The sequence below is a fragment of the Hermetia illucens genome, chromosome 5 (genome assembly GCF_905115235.1).
Source record: "Hermetia illucens chromosome 5, iHerIll2.2.curated.20191125, whole genome shotgun sequence".
NCBI lineage: Eukaryota > Metazoa > Arthropoda > Insecta > Diptera > Stratiomyidae > Hermetia > Hermetia illucens.
The window spans coordinates 36201817-36219807 of NC_051853.1; the positions used below are offsets into that span (position 1 = coordinate 36201817).

The window sequence follows — 17991 nt, forward strand, 5'->3', positions numbered from 1 at the left end:
CAGCAAATGTTTTAATTGAGAGACGTGGACGAAGGGGATCTTATGTGTGCCCCGCCGTGAAATTGAATTGAAAGCGTTGCTGTAGTCCCTGGGGATTTTTACCTTCAGATGAATTGTTTTTCTTTGGCATCCATCGAGCAGACAAATTAACTGAAATAGGAAAGACGCTCTTCTCGGTATTGCTTCAGATTTTTCATTGAGTTGTAAACAACAACCAAAACTGGTTTCCTGGCTGCCATATCTGTTATTTCAATACTGAATCGGGAAACTGTTGAAAAATTCATCATTATATTTATCATATATCTCATAATTGTCTAAAAGTACAAACTGACAAAAACACCAAAAGCACTCCAACAATTTAAATTCAAATCACAATTACGTTATTGGAGGGCACCACCAGCATGCGCAACATGGGAACGAGATAATATGCAATAATTAATTACGAATATAAACGATCGCACGAAGGAGAACATGTTTTTGTGAATTTCGCCGGTCCTGAAGAAGTGTAGAAAATGTAATTCCATGAGAATAGCTCTGGTTCTCAGACGAGATTCCTCCATACACTCGTGACAAATCCAAAGTCCGTCCACATGTGACGAGATCCGGGCCCGCCTTAGTGTAGCAAAAACCGGGATCCACCACGGAATGCATTGTACTTACGTCGATTACGATCATTAATAGTGCAAATGATCGAATTATGACAGAGTAGTTGCTGATCGTCACTTCTTTAATAAGATAATGTAAAATTATTCTGGAACAGGTTTTTTAAGACGGTAAGCGTCCGATAATGACTGACGTGGTACAACTTATGGCATTTGATTTACTATGTAATTGGTTGGTGATTTTGTCCATGGTGGTCGCACAGCTAGAGAATCATACACTTGGTTCGTCCAGGATGACCGTGCTCCGAAACCGAATCCTGGTTTAGTTAAAAGGTATTGAGGGCACCTTGCGTTTGGTTTGCTTCTGATCACTGGCACTGCGTTAACTGTAGATATGCACATAACTTTATTTCTAGGTCAGTCGTAGGCAAAACAAAGGCGGATTGAGTTTAATTGAATATAAAACGTGGTTAATTTTGGTAATAATAAAGGCGCAATAAGTATTTCTTCCATACAATTGCTTTTCGTTCTTCTTTACCACGAAAGATTTTGCGTACATTATTCATTTGTTCTGCTTTTTGTATTTTCAAGGCTAATACATTTCTACTCTAAAGTAGGCGCAGCTTCGTCGCTATGGTGCTTATGTCCGATCTTGCCCAAGATTAAATCATTCGGAAAATTCTGGCCCCGGGTGGAAATTATAAGAAAAAAAAACGGGTCTCTCTTCTCATCAGGCCTAATTGTGTATCAGCTGATGGTTTCCGAAAAACTACATAGGTCAAACCTCCATTAAAGTTTAAAGGAAAATGTAATTTCACAGCAACCTGAAATATTTCTGCGCTGGGAAACCAGCACGAAACTCCTATTAGGGCCCAAATATTCCGGCGTTAAGGAGACTTTCCTGAAAGTCCACTTCTAGAAGGCTATCTCGGATCTCGTGTTACCAAATCAAACATTTAATCAGGTGTCAATTCAGTCTCTTGCAGCTCAGCATTTCAACCCTCTGTTGGGCACTTGGGATTGGCACTACCCTTGCTAGAATTGGTCGTAACATTTCAGCAAGTAATAATTCCCTGCGTAGAACTTCAGAGCATTGCAACTATATCGTCTCGCGGTGCTACCATTGAGAGGCCGGTAGAAGGATGTAACGACTTGTGGATTACGCGATAGCCGAAGATCATCCGGCTGGAGGCAACTAAGAGGATAGAGCCATCCCGAAAAAAAACCAAAAGAAATGGTGACATCAACCCTGAAAGTCTGCCTGTCAATAGCTCGACTCTAGTGCTCCATCGACACGTGCTTGTATACCTCTGAACTACCCGGCCTCAGTACCAATTGAGACTTGTTCAATTCAGCATTGGCAACCACCTATAATGTACGTTCGCTAGAATTGTTTGCAACCTCTTAAGCAATAATAATCTCCTTCTCAGAACATTCGCCTTCTACATCCACAGCGTTTTCCGGTGCCACCACAAAAAAGCCGCCCTCTGGTATCGACTCAGGTTAAAGATGTAGGGTAGGAAGGTAGGTATCAATGACCGCTCCGAGGAGCCCAATTGTGGGGTGCCATTTTGATGCCACAAACTCCTAAGACCGTGACTGCTGTTATGAGAGCAGGCAGACAGAGTCCAGCCGCCTCTGATCTTCAGAGCCAGCCCATAGCATTCACAAAGGAAAGCAGTTCTCCCACCCTGCAGCTAGAAACCTCTCTGAGGTCCCCAAAGAATGGTTTACCCAGTGTCCGGAGCCTGACTCTAGCTAGAGCTGGGCAATCACATAGAAAGAGCATGAGGGTTTTCCTTCCTTCTCCGCATCTTCGGCAATGCGAATTGTAGGGTATGCCAAGTCTGGCGGCATGGTCCCCTATGGGCCAGTGCTCCGTGCAGACCTCCGTAATCTTGAAAGCTTTTGCACGCATCTGGCACAGAACCTCTCGCAATCGAGCTATGTTATAAGGGATCCAAATCCTACTTGACTTGGGGCAGCTGGTAAGCTTTCGCCATCTAAGGTCCACGGCTGCTAAGTAGTGGGAGAAGACTCCGTCCTTGACAGCCGCCAGCGAGACACCGACTGTATCCACCGAAGGGCTGCCAAAGAACAAAACCTCACCTGGCCAATCCGTCAGCTCGCTCATTCCCCTCTATGTTCCTATACCCGGGAACCCAGAGGAGGGTGACCTTGATCGTGTCGCCCAGACTGTTCAACGCGTCTCTGCACTGTGCGACCAACCTGGAGGATATCGTCGTTGAGCACAAGGCATTGATGGCCGCTTCTCTGTTGGTTAGAATGGCTATGTTACGCTTGGGGCTCGGATCACGCTCCAGCCATCGACAGACTTCCAGTATCGCCAGTACTTCCGCTTGGAATACACTGGCGAAACCTGACAGACCATACGACTGGGATACACTATGTATCCCATTCCATTTTTGATCCATCGATAAAGAATACTGTGTCATAATGTTGCAACACGCCGCCGGTCTTCCACCTTGCCCTGGCTGGAAATTCCACAGCAAAGTTTCTTGTGAAGTTCAGCTTGCGTGTGGCATAGTTAGTGGGGAATGCCCAGATTTCCCGAGGTACTTCGTTTAGGATGTTACTGTGGCCGTAGGACGCTGCCCAACATCCGGACTCACTTACTCTGAGAGCCCTGCATGCTACAACGTATTTAATGTGAAGGTCTAAGGGGAGGAGATGCAGGAGTACATTGAGAGCATAGAAAGCTATACTGGCAAACCTTTCCCAACGGTCCTTTCATGATGTCGCTCATAATGGACGGAAACATCCTTGACACTAAGTCAAGTCGCCGGCATACGCCACTACCTTCACCCCGCTGCTGTCCAAGATTCATAAAATTTCGTACATTACTATTAACCAGAACACCGGAGAGATGGCAATACCTTGGGGCGTGCTTCTGTTCACAGGTCTGGTCAAGTGGTTGCCTCCCAGATCTGACTAGATTATCCTGGTACTTAGCATGGATATAATGCAATACGTAAGATACCCCTCCAATCCAATACTGGTCAAGGCTTCCTTGATGGCGTTGGTACTAACGTTGTTGGAAGCTAGCTCTATATCCAAGAAGACAGCTAGGGTATACTGCTTGTACTGCAGTGACCGCTCAAACGTGCCAATTACCTCGTGGAGGGCGATTCCTGTGGATTTTCCTTTGAGAGAAGAGGTGAGGCTGATTGGTCTAGAGTCCTTCGCGGACTCATGGCTGCGCCTGCCCGCTTTCGGTATGAAAATCTCTCGTGCGAGTCTTCAGGACTGTGGTACGTATCCTAAAGACATGCAGCTGCGGTAAATCTCAACAAGCCCCGGCACAACCCTTTCCTGCTGCTTCTGTAGCATGACTAGCATTATGCCATCTGGGCTCGGAGATTTATATCTGGAGAAGCAAGGCTCTGACTCTCCTTTGACCAGACGAATCGAATCCAGCTTTTTTCGAGAGCCTCTCCGGTAGTAGTTCAATAACCCATTAAACGACTCGGATATCCTTGAACTCAACGCGAGGCGAAGATTTCGACAGGTACCTTAGAACTATGCGTCCATTAGCGTTTCGACCGGAGAATTCCTTAACGGAAGAGAATGGCGGATTTACTACGTCGCAGGGTGAGACCCGACGTACAGAGGTAACTTCTCTACTTTCTGGTTAGCATGCTTCGTGGCCTGCGCAAGTTAGTGAGTAGAGCAAAGAGCTAGAGAAGTGTATGTCAAGAAGGCATTTTTACCAATCGCACGGCTATTCTACTGATCTAGAGAAGTGGTGAGCATCCAGCCCATCACAGAAAATGTTACGCTCAACTCGAATAATATGGTCTGGTAGATTCCAGGCCATATAGAATTAGAGACAAGCCTGACGGGACAAGGGAGAACAGAAAAGCGTTCCCGCGCCAGAGATTTTTTCGGGTCCAGGCTTTCCTGCATAGTTTTCAACACAGATTTTCGTGCATCGCCTTCGGTTGTCACTTTGCCTCGTTTAAATTTAGTAAACCAGGCTTTGTTAACACACGAAATTCCTTTTTACAAATTTCCTGCAAACTAACAAAAGTTGCTTCACTCAAAATACTCTATCCCACAAACTAATAGTCCGACAGCTAGCTACGTTCCGATATTACTCGCGAGCATCGCGGTGTGCACGTAAGGCGTTTGGTCTGACGTTTGCGTCGAACCACGCCTGCTTGCAGGTCCTATCGAGAGAGCAATGAAGCCTTCATACATATTCTGGGGCAATATTCAGCACTATGCAAGGCAGGATAACAAACTTAGAAGAATACGTAATCCCAGGTGAATGTCTCCTGGTACTCGGATCCGGATGTGATTTCTCCGTCAACTTTCATTTCTTTGAAGAATTTCTTTGTTCTCAAATCTCTGAAATTGTTTCATTTCCGAAGATGCCGAGCTTCTTTAGGTGTTGTGCCATGATCAACATGTTATTTACAAAGCCAGTCTGGTAGTAGCAGCGACTGTGCCGTTGTATGCACGTTATCTTCGAAGAACGGATCACTGTGGAATACTACAATTACCTGATACACTTATGATCCTTCCTCCGAATCGTAGTAGAGCTACTTCTCCTCATCATCCTCATTCGGAACTCCAGACATTCCGGTTTTGTCCTGAGGTCCACCAATTGAATATGGCTAAAAGCTGTCTGTCGTCCTGGCTTACAAAATCACATCATCTGAAGCAGGGTCTGCTTGATTTCGTCCGGGACAGAGGCAACTCATCAGACGCTACCTCACCTCGGCCCTGGTATACAGGATTTTATAAAATCCTTCTCATCCGTACCTGACCTTGAATTCTTTTTTCTATTCAATCGAGGCTTCAAATATTTTTATCCCACAACCAGGTGGTATAGTGACTCCTTTGAGTTCATTGTTAGGGTTCAGGATTCCTACATTTTTTCCACCTATTTGCTAACAAGCTGCAACGGTCTTGAACTGTGCTGTAACAGGATTCTTTGCTCGTTATATTTATATATTAAAATTAGTTTATTTCGCGTCTGCTTCCACTACAATTGCCGTAGCACAGGAGCCAGCGGAGCTCCAATACCCACCAAGCAATCGCGGTTGCCAACGCTATAAGAACGAGCCTCTGTGTGGTAAATCACATTGAGCGATCAGTCTCGCATTTTTAATGCATTCCTAAATTAAAAACTCGCAAAACAGCTTCGGCGCTCGATACTAAAAACAAAATCCATTTTTATCAGAATGACCGGAAAAAATTCTGAATAGTTTAATTTGAATCATTGCTCCGGTAATTAAATATTTGCCAATCCTTAAGGAGGAGCAAAAAATCGTTGAACAGTTTGGGGCTGAATTAATGCAACAATTGAACTGTCTGAAACTATCTCCTATTGGGACCAACGCGGTATGATCTTGGCGGAAAAATGGAATCCTTTCGAATAGTCCTTTATTTTTGACCCTACTAGATTCGGGGCTCAAAAACTTCCATTTCCTCATCTAAACGCCTTCGATAAAATCTCGATCACCTGATCCGATATCATTCCTCCGAAATTTATTGGATTGCCTGTTTCAATCGCACACTGTACCCTCGGTAGCTCCTTAGTCGGTTGCATTCCAACGATGAAAACATCCATCGGAATGTGAGAGAGTTACATAAATTCCTTTAGATCTCTCCCGATTTCCTTGGAACTAGATGATCACGTTGGATATTGGCCGCTCGATATATCGATCACTAGATCACCGTCGACATTGGTATTCAAGGATCATTTCTAGAACTGATTAAAATAGTGTCTTTGCCTCAAATGGTCGCGCCTTGCCTCGTCTTACATAGTTGACGTGCTTCTGTCCTTAGGAGGTTCCATGCAGAAAGATGATTAAAATTTAACTCCTCTCGAAAATAGTCTGCATTATTGGATTTACTCCTGTGATCGGTCTTTTGACCTTTTTGGGAGCTGAATTTTTCTGTTGGAAAATTGTTTGCACAAAAGTGCACCTCGTGTAACCTGTTTTTAACAAATCAAGCGGAATGTCCGGCTCAAAATAACTGAATTTTATTTATAACCGACATGTTTGCCACATTATTTAAAAGAAAACATTCCATTGCAATTATCAGCTGGACCTCCCATGTTGCTTATAGTGACAACTTTGTTACTACCAGAGATAAAATATGTAAGGCATAACTAGAGTTTGGAAACATCACAATAACTTTAATGTTTTTTTTATGGATAGAGGTGGAAATCTTAAAAGCCGATGCTGGGTCAGGTTACAGCAGTGTGTGGGATTCTCAGCCACTAAAACCACTTCCACTTCTTCGCCCATATCCTCGCGGGACCACCATGAAGTATAGCTTCGCGAGGAGGGCTCTGGTTTACACCATCGTTCCAGTTCCTCCAGCTTCTCCTGTATCGCAGTTACTGTTCCGCTTATCGCACTCCAGTTTGCTGCGGAACTCAGCATCTCCTCCACGAACTTATGGGGTCCGATAACAGCATTGAGGGCGTCGTTTAACCTCCATCTTTCATTCGTGAATCTCGGTCAGCGGAACATAACATGCTCCGGGTCCTCGGGTGTAGCGGCGCATTCGGGACAGTCTGGAGACTCATCCAATCTGAAGCGATGCAAGTACTTCCTGTAGACACTGCGTCCCGTAACGAACTGCGTTAGATGGTAATTTAATTCTCCATCTCTCAATACACGGGATCAGTGTATGGGTCCAGCGGCCCTTTTTGGGATTATCCCAACGTTGCTGCTATCTCCTGTACAGCTCCTTCCTAGTGGCTTTTAGGAAGCTTGCATGCACTTTGGCCGGATGCACCCTCCTTCTCCGGTAGAGACAGTGTGCCTCATTCGTCAGAAAATCCAAGGGAATCATTCCCGCGATAACATACACTGCCTCACCTGATACCGTTCTATATGCACTGCACACCCTCAATGCAATAGGCCGGTATGCCGAACTTACCTTTCTCTGGTTCACGGTGTTATCCAGTGCGCACGCCCAGACTGGAGCCGCGTATAGCAGGATGGATTTCACTGCCGCTGCGATATGCAGCCGGCGACTAGATGTCAGCCCTATTTAGCATCATTCTTGCTAGAGATGAACTAGCATGTGCTGCCTTTTCACGAGCATAGTCCCGGTGCCCCTTGAAGCTCAACTTGGCATCGATCATTACACCCAGATATCTAATGATCGATTTTCAAACGACCTCATAATTACCAACGCGGATTTTGACAATGCTGTTTTTCCTGCGATTCGTACCGCCTCCGTCTTATCTTCTTGGTGGTCTTTCACAACTACTACTACTGCAAAACCAATCAATGTTGCCTCCCTTGGCACGCGGAGGCCGAGCACTCCATCATAGATTATGTGCCACAGCCGGGGCCCCAGTACGGAGCCTTGAGGAACACCTGCAGTCACAACATATTCCTTCGGTCCGTCTCCAAAGAAGTCTCTCCGAAAGGTAACTCTCGATTATCCGAGCTAAGTGACCAGGGACACTCAGTTTAGCCATGGTGTCCTTAATCCAACCCCAGTTGGCTAAGTTAAAGCCATTCCTGGCATCCAACGTTACCACCGCGCAGCATTTACCAGCGGCCGACGCCTTCCAGGCCAGATCCACGACCGTTTCAATGACATCAACCGTGGACCGCGCTCTACGAAACCCATCTTCCCACTCCGATAGACCACCCGCTAGCTTGACGAACGGAAGCAGCCTATTGTACATCACCCTCTCCAACGTCTTCCCCATAGTGTCTAAAAGACAGATCTTAGGCGCAGGCTACGGTGCAATCTCTATTTTCCACGTGATTGAGGATATCGTCTTGCAGATACAGAATTGCCTGCCCGGTGGATGTGAGGTTTTCGAAGCCGAATTGATTAAGTGGAATGATGGGGGAGTAGTGTCTATTGAGATAACTTAGTAGAATACGTTCGACGATTTTTCCAATATTGGAAAGAAAAGAGACCTCATATCTTTGAGATCGCCCGAGCACCCCATCTTAGGGATAGGTACAAGGAGGGCTGATTTCCATGATACCGGGAAGTGTTTGTTGTTCAGGCAGTTGTTGAAGAGGATGGCGAGACGTTCACTGATGGTAGGCGTACACTTCCGCAGGACGAAGTTAGAGATGCCACCGGGCTCGAAGATTTTTTATTGTTGGACCGGGTGATTGCAAGTTCGACTTCTTCTAGGGAGGTAAAGAAGGAGGCGAACGGACCTATTCTGACTATATCAGTCCGGCAGCTGAGGAAAAAGTGGCAAAGGTAAGAGTCTTCCAAGCTCAACCCTTCCGGGGAGTCTGCTGGCGATTTGGCTCTGAATAAGTGGCTGCCGTAGTCTACGGAAGCGGAAATTTTTTTCTCAGAGAGCTGAACCAACACCAACAACTCTACTACCAAACCCTATTTCCACCTTCACATGGTGACCGCTGGGAATTCTTTCTTAGCGAAAAGCTGCATGCGGAGAAGGATGAACCCGAGTCTCCCGCGCCTGAAAACGGGGGTTGGGTAGGGCTGACAACCTAACCCAGAAAACCAAAGCCACAGAACGAGCCTCGGAAAGGATGGACTTTACAACGACGAAATCGGCAAGGACAACGAAATAATGATTTACGCATTTTCTCATAGAACGTGCGCTCCCTGTATAGAGATGGAGCTGCCAAACAGCTAGTCGATACTATGTCCCAATATAGGAGCGATGTAACAGCCTTGCAGAAGATATGTTTGACAGAGACCGCTTTTCTGGAGGAGAGCCGCTACGCCATATAACATAGCGGCCATCCAGTAAACCATGTGTTCGGAGTAGGTTTCTTAGTCAGCCAGAAAATGAAAAAAAAAAATTGCGTACTCTTGGCCGTGTTGGAGAGAAGAATTCTCCGAAGAATTTTTGGCTCCCCACATATTCCGTAGCCAACATAATGACTAAATCTATGAGCGATACCACGACCGTCTGGTTGTGGATAAAATCCGGCTCAACAGGTTGCGGTCGACGGGTCACTTAATCCGTATGGATGATCGAGCCCAGAAAGAAAGGACAATATCTATGGTAGAAAATGAAGACAAGGCAGACTCTGCCCAAGATGGAACGATGGCGTAAGTCAAGACGCCAGACAGCTTCTAGGAATATTGGCTTGGTTGACCTCGGTGCAAAACCGGGGTGTCTGGAGATCCTTATTGAGGCAGGCCTTGATCGGATACCGGTTGTTGTGCCGTTGATGATGATGATGACGATGAGATCTTCCGTCTTTATTGTCGCGAGTTTTGGGAGAAAGACGGTGACCATGTGTGCTCCTGGTATATCATCCCCAGCACATGTTGATAGTTCTGGTCCTTCCCAGCCTGGCAATTTAGGAACTATGGTCCTAGTCCACTCTCCATTCCCTTCCGTCGCGCAGTCCACCCGTATATGGCCTGGTCGAAAGCGTATCCCGGTGAACAAAAGTTTCGCAGTCCATCCCTTGCACATCTGCCTGACGACAAGGTCTTCGATGGTTTCCTGGTCCTCACGAGTGAGTATTTGCTTGGGAAACGGTTTCGGCAGTATAGCCAGTCGAATGCCCTTGACCGCACTAGCATAGCTAATGGCGGGTTCCTGAGTCCTGCCTTCACCCCTGACCTGCCCAGGTTCTTTCCCTCCTTGGGCCCAGGTTTGAATTTTTTGGGAGTATTCCCTTCATGCGGGCTAATCTCTGCTGCTCCCGGCTTTCTCGGCTCCAGTAAAGATGGCTTCGGTTTATCCTGACCCTTCTTAGGGGCCTCTTCTTGTTTCGGGTCTTCCTTCAGGTAGCGCAGGTATCATTTAACACCTGCACCACTGAGACCTGTCTCCTTTCTGACGTATGATCCCCACGAGCTAGGGGTCCGCCGTGTTCACTAGGGCGACCAGGTATCAGTGAGGCTCCGTTCGAATACACTCAGTTACCTCCGACTGCATACTATCCAACGGGCACGGTTCGCATATCACCCTGGACTGGGGGAGGTGTTTTTCGACTCACTAGTCTAGATCCATAGTGTTTTGTTAATAGTATGGTCACCTCGTACAGGGTGTGGCTATCACCACTCATTAACGATCCTGGTAGACGAGAGGCTTGGCCCCTGAAAAGCCACACATCGCCCTAGGTTGGTCTCAGGGATCTATATTCCGCGTCAGTTTATCCTGCAGTGCACTGCTTGACCCCCATGTATGTATATATCCGGCTCACCATTAGAGTGGCGATTACTCCAAGGGAGCACCCAGTGTACTGGTTAAGTCGCGTTGGAAATCGTCCCAGTTTATCAGATTTAAGGATCTGCATTTATGCGGATGGTGAAGTGAAGGGAGAATTTTCTGTAGATCCAGAGAAAGACTGCGGGCCTGATGGTCGGAGTGGCCTGCCAAAGAGGAGCGGCCAGTGACACATGCTGAGAGATTGGACCATATTATAACGCCGTCTAGGAAAGAAGACCCACGAGGGAAAGATGGCACTCCTATGTTAATGATGTCCGCGCTATGAATGGGCCTGACTGAAACCAATCGAAGAGCACTTTGTTGTTTTCGTTGTTAACTGAGTCGCCCCAAGATTCGTGCCTCGCGTTGAGGTCACCGCCGAGGATGAAGGCATCGAAACTGGCAATGATTTCCCAGAGTTCAGACAAAAATGAAAGCGAGCATTCTGAGGACTCTAGCTACTGCTGTCGAGGAGGGTGCGCACATTCCAGAAACCAAACATAACCGGTCTTCCCAGTCCGGTGCCGCACACTCTTACCTTGGCCCGTCCGAAGACAGTTTCCAGCGGCCACCGCGAGGGAGTCGTGTGACCATTTGCTGAATTATGCAACTTTTAGTGTAGAATTATGCATATAATTCAAACAACGTCTTTTCCTCCCTCGACGATTACCTACTTTGTCATCGTGAGGGAGCTCAGTAAGGAAGATCCTCCAGGAAACAGGAGGTGACACCTGAAGCCAAGCGGTAATCAAAACCCCAAGCGAAGGTGTGACTACCGTCCCAAGAGTTGAATAGTCACAGGGGTTAAGATGTGGCCGTAAACGTTGAACTCTGGGTATCAGGCAACCCCCAGTTTCAACTAGCCTCGTCTCGACAAAAAGGGGCTCTGCCTAGATGGACCTACTTTCTCCGATAAAACTGAGGCCATGGTAGCCAATTATGAAAAAAACAAAAACAAAGACCTTTTAAACAAATACAATTAAACCGGGGGCAATCCTAAGCACATCGACGGAGAACCTGAGTCTAGACTCAAGGCAAATCACAACCCACGGGCCGTGCCAAGGTTGAGGGGAAAGGATCGTTCGGGGTACCTGCGGTTAAGGGGAAACCGAAGCGGCACCAGCCCTCGGACGATCCAAACTCTTCGACGCAAAAGGCAGCAAAGAGGGCTCGAAGCCGATGGATGGGTCATGTATGACAACTCTAATCCATCCCGTTACGATACTGAGCAGTGCGAACAGCGTAGGAGGAAACTCCTTCTAGCTGTAAGGACTACACCCTCGCTCCTGCTTTGAGTCGGTAGGTGTATACCGTGAAATGTTACGGCTAAACTCTGCCGATGAAGACACGAACGAGTGGCTCAGGCAGTACTGCCCCCCCCCCCCCTGAACACTGTGTGGGACGATGCGTTGCTAACCCTGAAAGGGGTCCTTGAGCTGCCATCGTTAAAAAAGTGCTGGGGTTCTGGAACAACTTGGTGTGCAGAATAACCTCAACACTTCCACCTGGATTCTGTTGGGCAGCAAAACACGAGAGAGAGTCGATAGGTCGGGAACTTTTCTCACTATCGGCTTTCCCGCACCCGATGTTAACAAGGTTCAGGATAAATCGGGCTGCCGGCTCTACGGGCTACGGACCGTGTAGGCTCCTAAAACCATTGAAGGGGACGTGCAGCCATCGGCATCTTCATCTGAAGCGTAGGTAAGTTACCACATTTCCCAAATAAATTTGCAGCATTGTAAAGCGGCGATTGCACTTATCAGTCGTCGGATCAATAGCTACAAGACATTTATATACCTTATACAAGAATCGTGGTTTGTTGGTGAGGTAGTCAGGGGCCTGAACTTCCAACAGGCTGACTCGTTGTATGCCAATGGAAGTGATCGACCTCACTCCTGTACGGTAATCTCAAAAGACTTCCAGGCTAATTTGGTTAACGACCTACATATGTTATGGCGACACCACATCGTTCCCGTTCCCATTCATCAGAGCTATCCAATATACCAAAAGTAGAGGCATGGGGGCAATAGCAGGATGTCATGTTAAAGCTCACCACATATGCTGGGGAAGTTCGAACATCAATGCAAGAGGATCAAAGCTACTGGAATATCTAGTAGAAACCGATTTGCTGATCCTTAATTTGTGTAATGAACCCACTTTCTTCAACGTGGTCAGGCGATAGGTCATCGACATCACGGTGGCATCTCCTGACATCGCAGCTCTGGTCGGAGAGTAAGTAGCCACCTCACCATAGGCAAAACGCCTACCAAAAAGGCAAATCCACAGAGATAGCACTCCATGAACTCACGGCAAAAATAGAAAGGGCGATGTCCGAAAAAGAATACTCCTTAGGTGCATTCATGAACATCGAAGGTGCTTTCAATTATGCCTCATTCGTGGCAAGACAGCATGGAATCGAACCGCTGTTAATCAGTTGGATCCTTCACATGCTAGAATGGAGAAAAATCCACATATTGGTCGGCCAGAAGTCTATTGAAGCAGGATGTCTTAGGGGTTGTCCACAGGGAGGGATTCTCTCTCCACTGTTATGGCTTTTGGTAATGGATACCCTGCTGTGGCTCCTGGAGGACTCACGATGAACGCTAAGAAGACTGGACTGTTTACTGCGTTCACTAGGAAGATCAGGTGAGACAGCTATACACTACCCACCTTAGCAGGGGCGGAAATCTAGCTAGCACAAACAGTTACGTATTTAGGAATACATTTCGACTCCAAGTTAACGTGAAAACACCATATCCAGGAACAATATCAGAAATCCTGCAGATTGCTCTGTTGCTGTAGGAATGCGATAGGTAAGACCTGGGGACATTCTCCAAAACGGATACACAGGATGTATGTATCCATAATAAAACTCATTTTGATGTATGCTTACATCGTCTGGTAGCCGAGACTGAACCAGCTTTTGGAATCCGACCATCCACTGTCAAGTCTACTCTGAAGGATGAAATTGCGAGGATTCACGCAGCCGAGTGGAGAAATTTTGGAATCTTGCCGGCAGGCGAAAATCCTTGTCAAAGAGCCTGGGGTCGCCAAAGCCGCGTTTTTGCTGTCCCTTAAGAAGTGGGACATGGAAACCCTGGAAGGGCTTTTAACGGGACACTGCTCCTTAAACTACCATATGGAAAAGATTGGGGCAGTGGTTTCGGCTATGTGCAGCCAATGTGAGGAGGAGGAGACGGCTCTGCACTTTTTATGCAGCTGCCCGGCCTCCTCAGATCTCAAACGAAGACACCTTGGCAAGGTTTTCTTCAATGAAGAATCTGCACACTCTCTGCCTCTGGAGAATGTTTTCAGATTCGCTAAAGCCTGCGAACACCGTAGGCGGGAAGCCGTTAAATAGGCGATTTGCGGGGATAGTACAATGGGCCTAACAATAACATCACTTTTTCAAACCTACGGTGAAAATCGTCATAAGTCAGATATTTTATTTCCCATCGTCGTAGATAATATTTTCGAACAAAATGTATTGGTTTTCGTTAAATGTTCCGAAGAATGCAAAAAATATGCAACTAACCAAGTGTCAGAAGTTTTTCGGGGTGGGTGTCCGTCTTATGAGTTAATATTTTTGAAGTTGCGAATTAATTTAATTAAAATTAAATTCAATTAATTCCCAGTTCCACATAACACTCAACCACAATCTTCGTTTTCAACTTCGCCCCAGTCGCAACAATCAATTATGCCGTTTTCCCGTGTTAGCTCCCCTTGTAAACATGTTCAGCAAAAGTTGCTGTTCGCGAGTGGAGAACTCTCGCAAAAGCACACCTGCCGATACTTAAAGGCGAAATCAATCGCACAGGGGAAGTGTGCAAACTGTTGATAAAGCTCTTCGAAGTACCGTTTCCCCTTAATTTACTTGAGTGAAATATTCCGAGTTCGCGAGAGATTCGTGGCCGCCCGGCGACTTTGCTCAGCGCGTTCTCTCGCAATTCCAGCCCCGAATATTTCGCAACAAAAGCATGTGACGTCTGCGGTGGATCATATGTTCGCTCCGTCAGTCGCTCCACTCGGTACACGAAGTGGTACACTTCGGCGCCCGACCTGGACCGAAGCGATTGTAAACAGATGAAGATCAGTGATCTCCGATCAGCTGATTGGCTGTTGATAAAACTACTCCACCGGCGCGTACTCCGTGCGCTGTACCAAGGTCCGCGGATTGCATTTTCCTAAGTTGTGGGAATTGCGATTATCAGGTGGAAATGCGGAGTTTCTTCCCATGTTTGGGTTGGAGATGGCAGGCGGCGAGGTTCGTGACTCAAGCCGGGTCGGGCGTGATTCTCAGGTAGCGCGGAGCTGATGATTTGCGATTCCGCGAAAACCGCGCTCACCTCCAGAGAATTCTAATCTTGCGGCCGAGCTTCCCGGCTGGCAGCTTGCTTGGGGCTCCGGGTTCCTCCCAGCTGTCAGCCCCCGCCGCTTGGTTTGCGAAAGCAATTTCGCACAACGGAGGAAACGATACTGCGCGAGCTGAATAATTCCCCCCAAGAAGAAATTAATTCGCTCTGTCGCCGCGACAGCTGAACTTTTGCTTTCCGTTCTGGGATCAGTTGTTGAGCACTGACCGTCCAGAAAAGTGGGTGTTGACCGTGTGCCAGGGAACGCAATTGGGACCTCTTGAAATCTGGAAAGTTTTTCTGCTGCGCAACGTGCTGATTGCGGAAGCAATAGCGAGTGGTGTTGGCGTGCACGTGTTCGATCCCCGGTCGTTTTGTTTGTGGTTCCGCGCGACGGAACCGTGGCGGAAGCAGTTGCTAGCGATCCCTGCAGGCAATCATCCCAAGAATTTGTCCGCAAAAACGGTCGCATGGGCTGCAGGCAATGAATCATTCCGTGCGATAAAAATAACTGAGATTAACGCAAGTTATCCGAGTTGCTTTCGGGGGAACCGCCGAGGTCGCCGTGGGAGCGAGTCAACAAGTTCGCCGACTGGTTCTCAAGAATCACCCCTGATTCCACGTGTCGCACAGCCTCGCATCTAAGTAAGTTTCCATTTGACCCTTTCAGTTGGAAGTCATCGTATTGATAGTCCACTTTCGCCGTAGATTCTATGCCATTGTCCTGCCCCGAAAGGACCTCTGCATTCGACACTGCATGAGATAAGCCCGCAAACACCCACCCGCCCATCGCCTGCGAATGCGCAGATCACACCAAACAAAACACTAACAGGATCGCTTTGCGAGTCAAAAGGATCTCGTTATCGCGACCCTCGTTCGCGAGATCCGCAAGGCGAAGTGCTGTTGCACTTGAATCGCTCCTGCAAGGCGACTCGGTCGGCGTCAGGTAACCCAGCGGCGTGAGGATCGCCCTTTGCGCGAGTCACGAGCCCGGCCCGGCCTGCGTGCAAGTGTTGGTGCTATCAGCTGCGCCGGCAAGCCGAGAACGACCCGTACTGCGGTAGTGGCTTCAGTGGTACACCGGTTCTTGGCGATCAGTCGTTAGTTCACGTTTGGTCTCCTCTAGCGCCGCACACATGATAGACGATTTGTGCACGATCGTATGTTGGAGTTCAGAGCGACCACGCAGCCTTAGCCTTGATCCTTGCGCCGTTCGAAGCGATTTTTGCACAGTTCTTGTTGTTGCCGACTGCGCCAAGGGTGCACGACAGGAGTAATTGGATAGTGGTAGTGTCCTTGTTGCGTCGCAGTTACATTCCGCCAGTAGCGTCGAGGAAAGGTGATCCGCGTCCGATTGTTCTCTGCCAGTTTGAAAATTGTCCAAAGAATAGCCGCCAAGTCGGTAGGAAATATGCATACCTCGCTTGTGCGCCGCAACGAACACGAGTATGCGAAAGTGAATATTAGCGGTAGTGACCATAGTGATAGTGTCCAGCTCCTGTGCACCGAACATATAGCCAGTGATCCCCAGTACAGTGCTAACGGTAATATAGCCCCGTCATACTATGATAGCAACAATGATATTCGCAAGGCGACGAGTGGTTCGGGTTTGGCGGCGGCCGGCTGTAGTGTCCGGGACGGCCCAGGTGATTTTGTAAGTGCCAGTTATGGGCGGAACGGGATCATACACGTGAACAAGGCTGCCAAGGATCCTATCTTCCTGGAGGATCGCTGTTTGGATAATTTACTGAAGAGCGAGGAGAAATCGGCAGTTATGCACTCGTACTTCACGACGGTGCAGAAGGAGATAACTCCCGAGATGCGAAGGATTGTGGTAGAGTGGATGATGGAGGTGAGTAGCTTGCTCGTTTCCTTATTGTGGTAAAGGGTGAAGATATGATCTCCCATAATCTCAATCACTCCCTTAATACCTACCAGTCTGCCGAACAAAACCAAATTATTATTAAGAATTTCGCATTTTGACGAAGGATGCACACAGGCCCGGTGCGAAGGGAGTGAAAAGGGGGATTGTCCCAGGGTCAGGGAGACATACTTCAATCAGCTCCGCACAATTTTCTTCCCAGGCGTGGGTTTTCTCTCTACAACCCAGGATACACATGTGGGGTAAATGAGTAGCCAAACTCATCACTTGGTCTCATTTGATCCTCAAGGAGACCGCGCTTTAGTTTCCTTATCACAATACTAAATGCTGTCCAAGTGATAAATCAACAGCAGTGGGACAAACATTAGAAAGAACGCAAACAGTCATGATACCACTGGGATTCGAACTCTGATCATGAGATAAACAAGCTGACACTGAACCAACTTTGTCATCACACCGTTAAAAAGTATCTGGCATAAAACTCTTCTGCATGATTGTTTTTAGGGTTCTTAACAGTATTGACACTTACAAAAACAAACAACAATTTTCGTTTAGGTCCTGGCATGACATGGTCCAAGAATAGTCCAACACTTCAGTGCATATCGTCTTCAGGGCTTGTAATACTTAGTAAATTTATGATTGCCACTCATCCCTTGGTGGGGTATACCGTGTCAACCACGACAACGCTCCATCGTTCGCCGTTCGCAGAAATCCATTTCAGGTCTTCCAGGACCTCATGAGACGCCCGCCATCCTTTTGGGGCTATTTGGGCATGTCGTACCTAGTGATGCATTTGTCGCTCCCTTCTTAACATGTGACCTATCCACTGCGACTTCCGTGTTCCACCAAGTTCTGCCGACCAAGTTCTTCGTTTCGAATAGTATCAGGCCAGCGTACGCTGATGATTTAGATACAGACAAGCGTTCACGAAAATTTCGGAGCTTTCGAGTCTGTCCATTAATGCAGATAGGGAGAGTACAATGATTT

At 47.4% G+C, this 17991-nt stretch overlaps 1 protein-coding gene across 1 annotated transcript in view; it reads left to right on the forward strand.

The window, feature by feature from the left end:
• Nucleotides 1–15326: 15326 nt before the first annotated feature.
• Nucleotides 15327–17991, forward strand: part of LOC119657878 (G1/S-specific cyclin-D2) — a 180572-nt gene continuing 177907 nt past the window's right edge. The window contains exons 1-2 of the mRNA XM_038065009.1: nucleotides 15327–15767; nucleotides 15831–16974. Coding sequence (XP_037920937.1) covers nucleotides 16534–16974 — 441 coding nt within the window. The 5' untranslated portion in view covers nucleotides 15327–15767; nucleotides 15831–16533. The remainder of the gene's footprint in view (nucleotides 15768–15830; nucleotides 16975–17991) is intronic.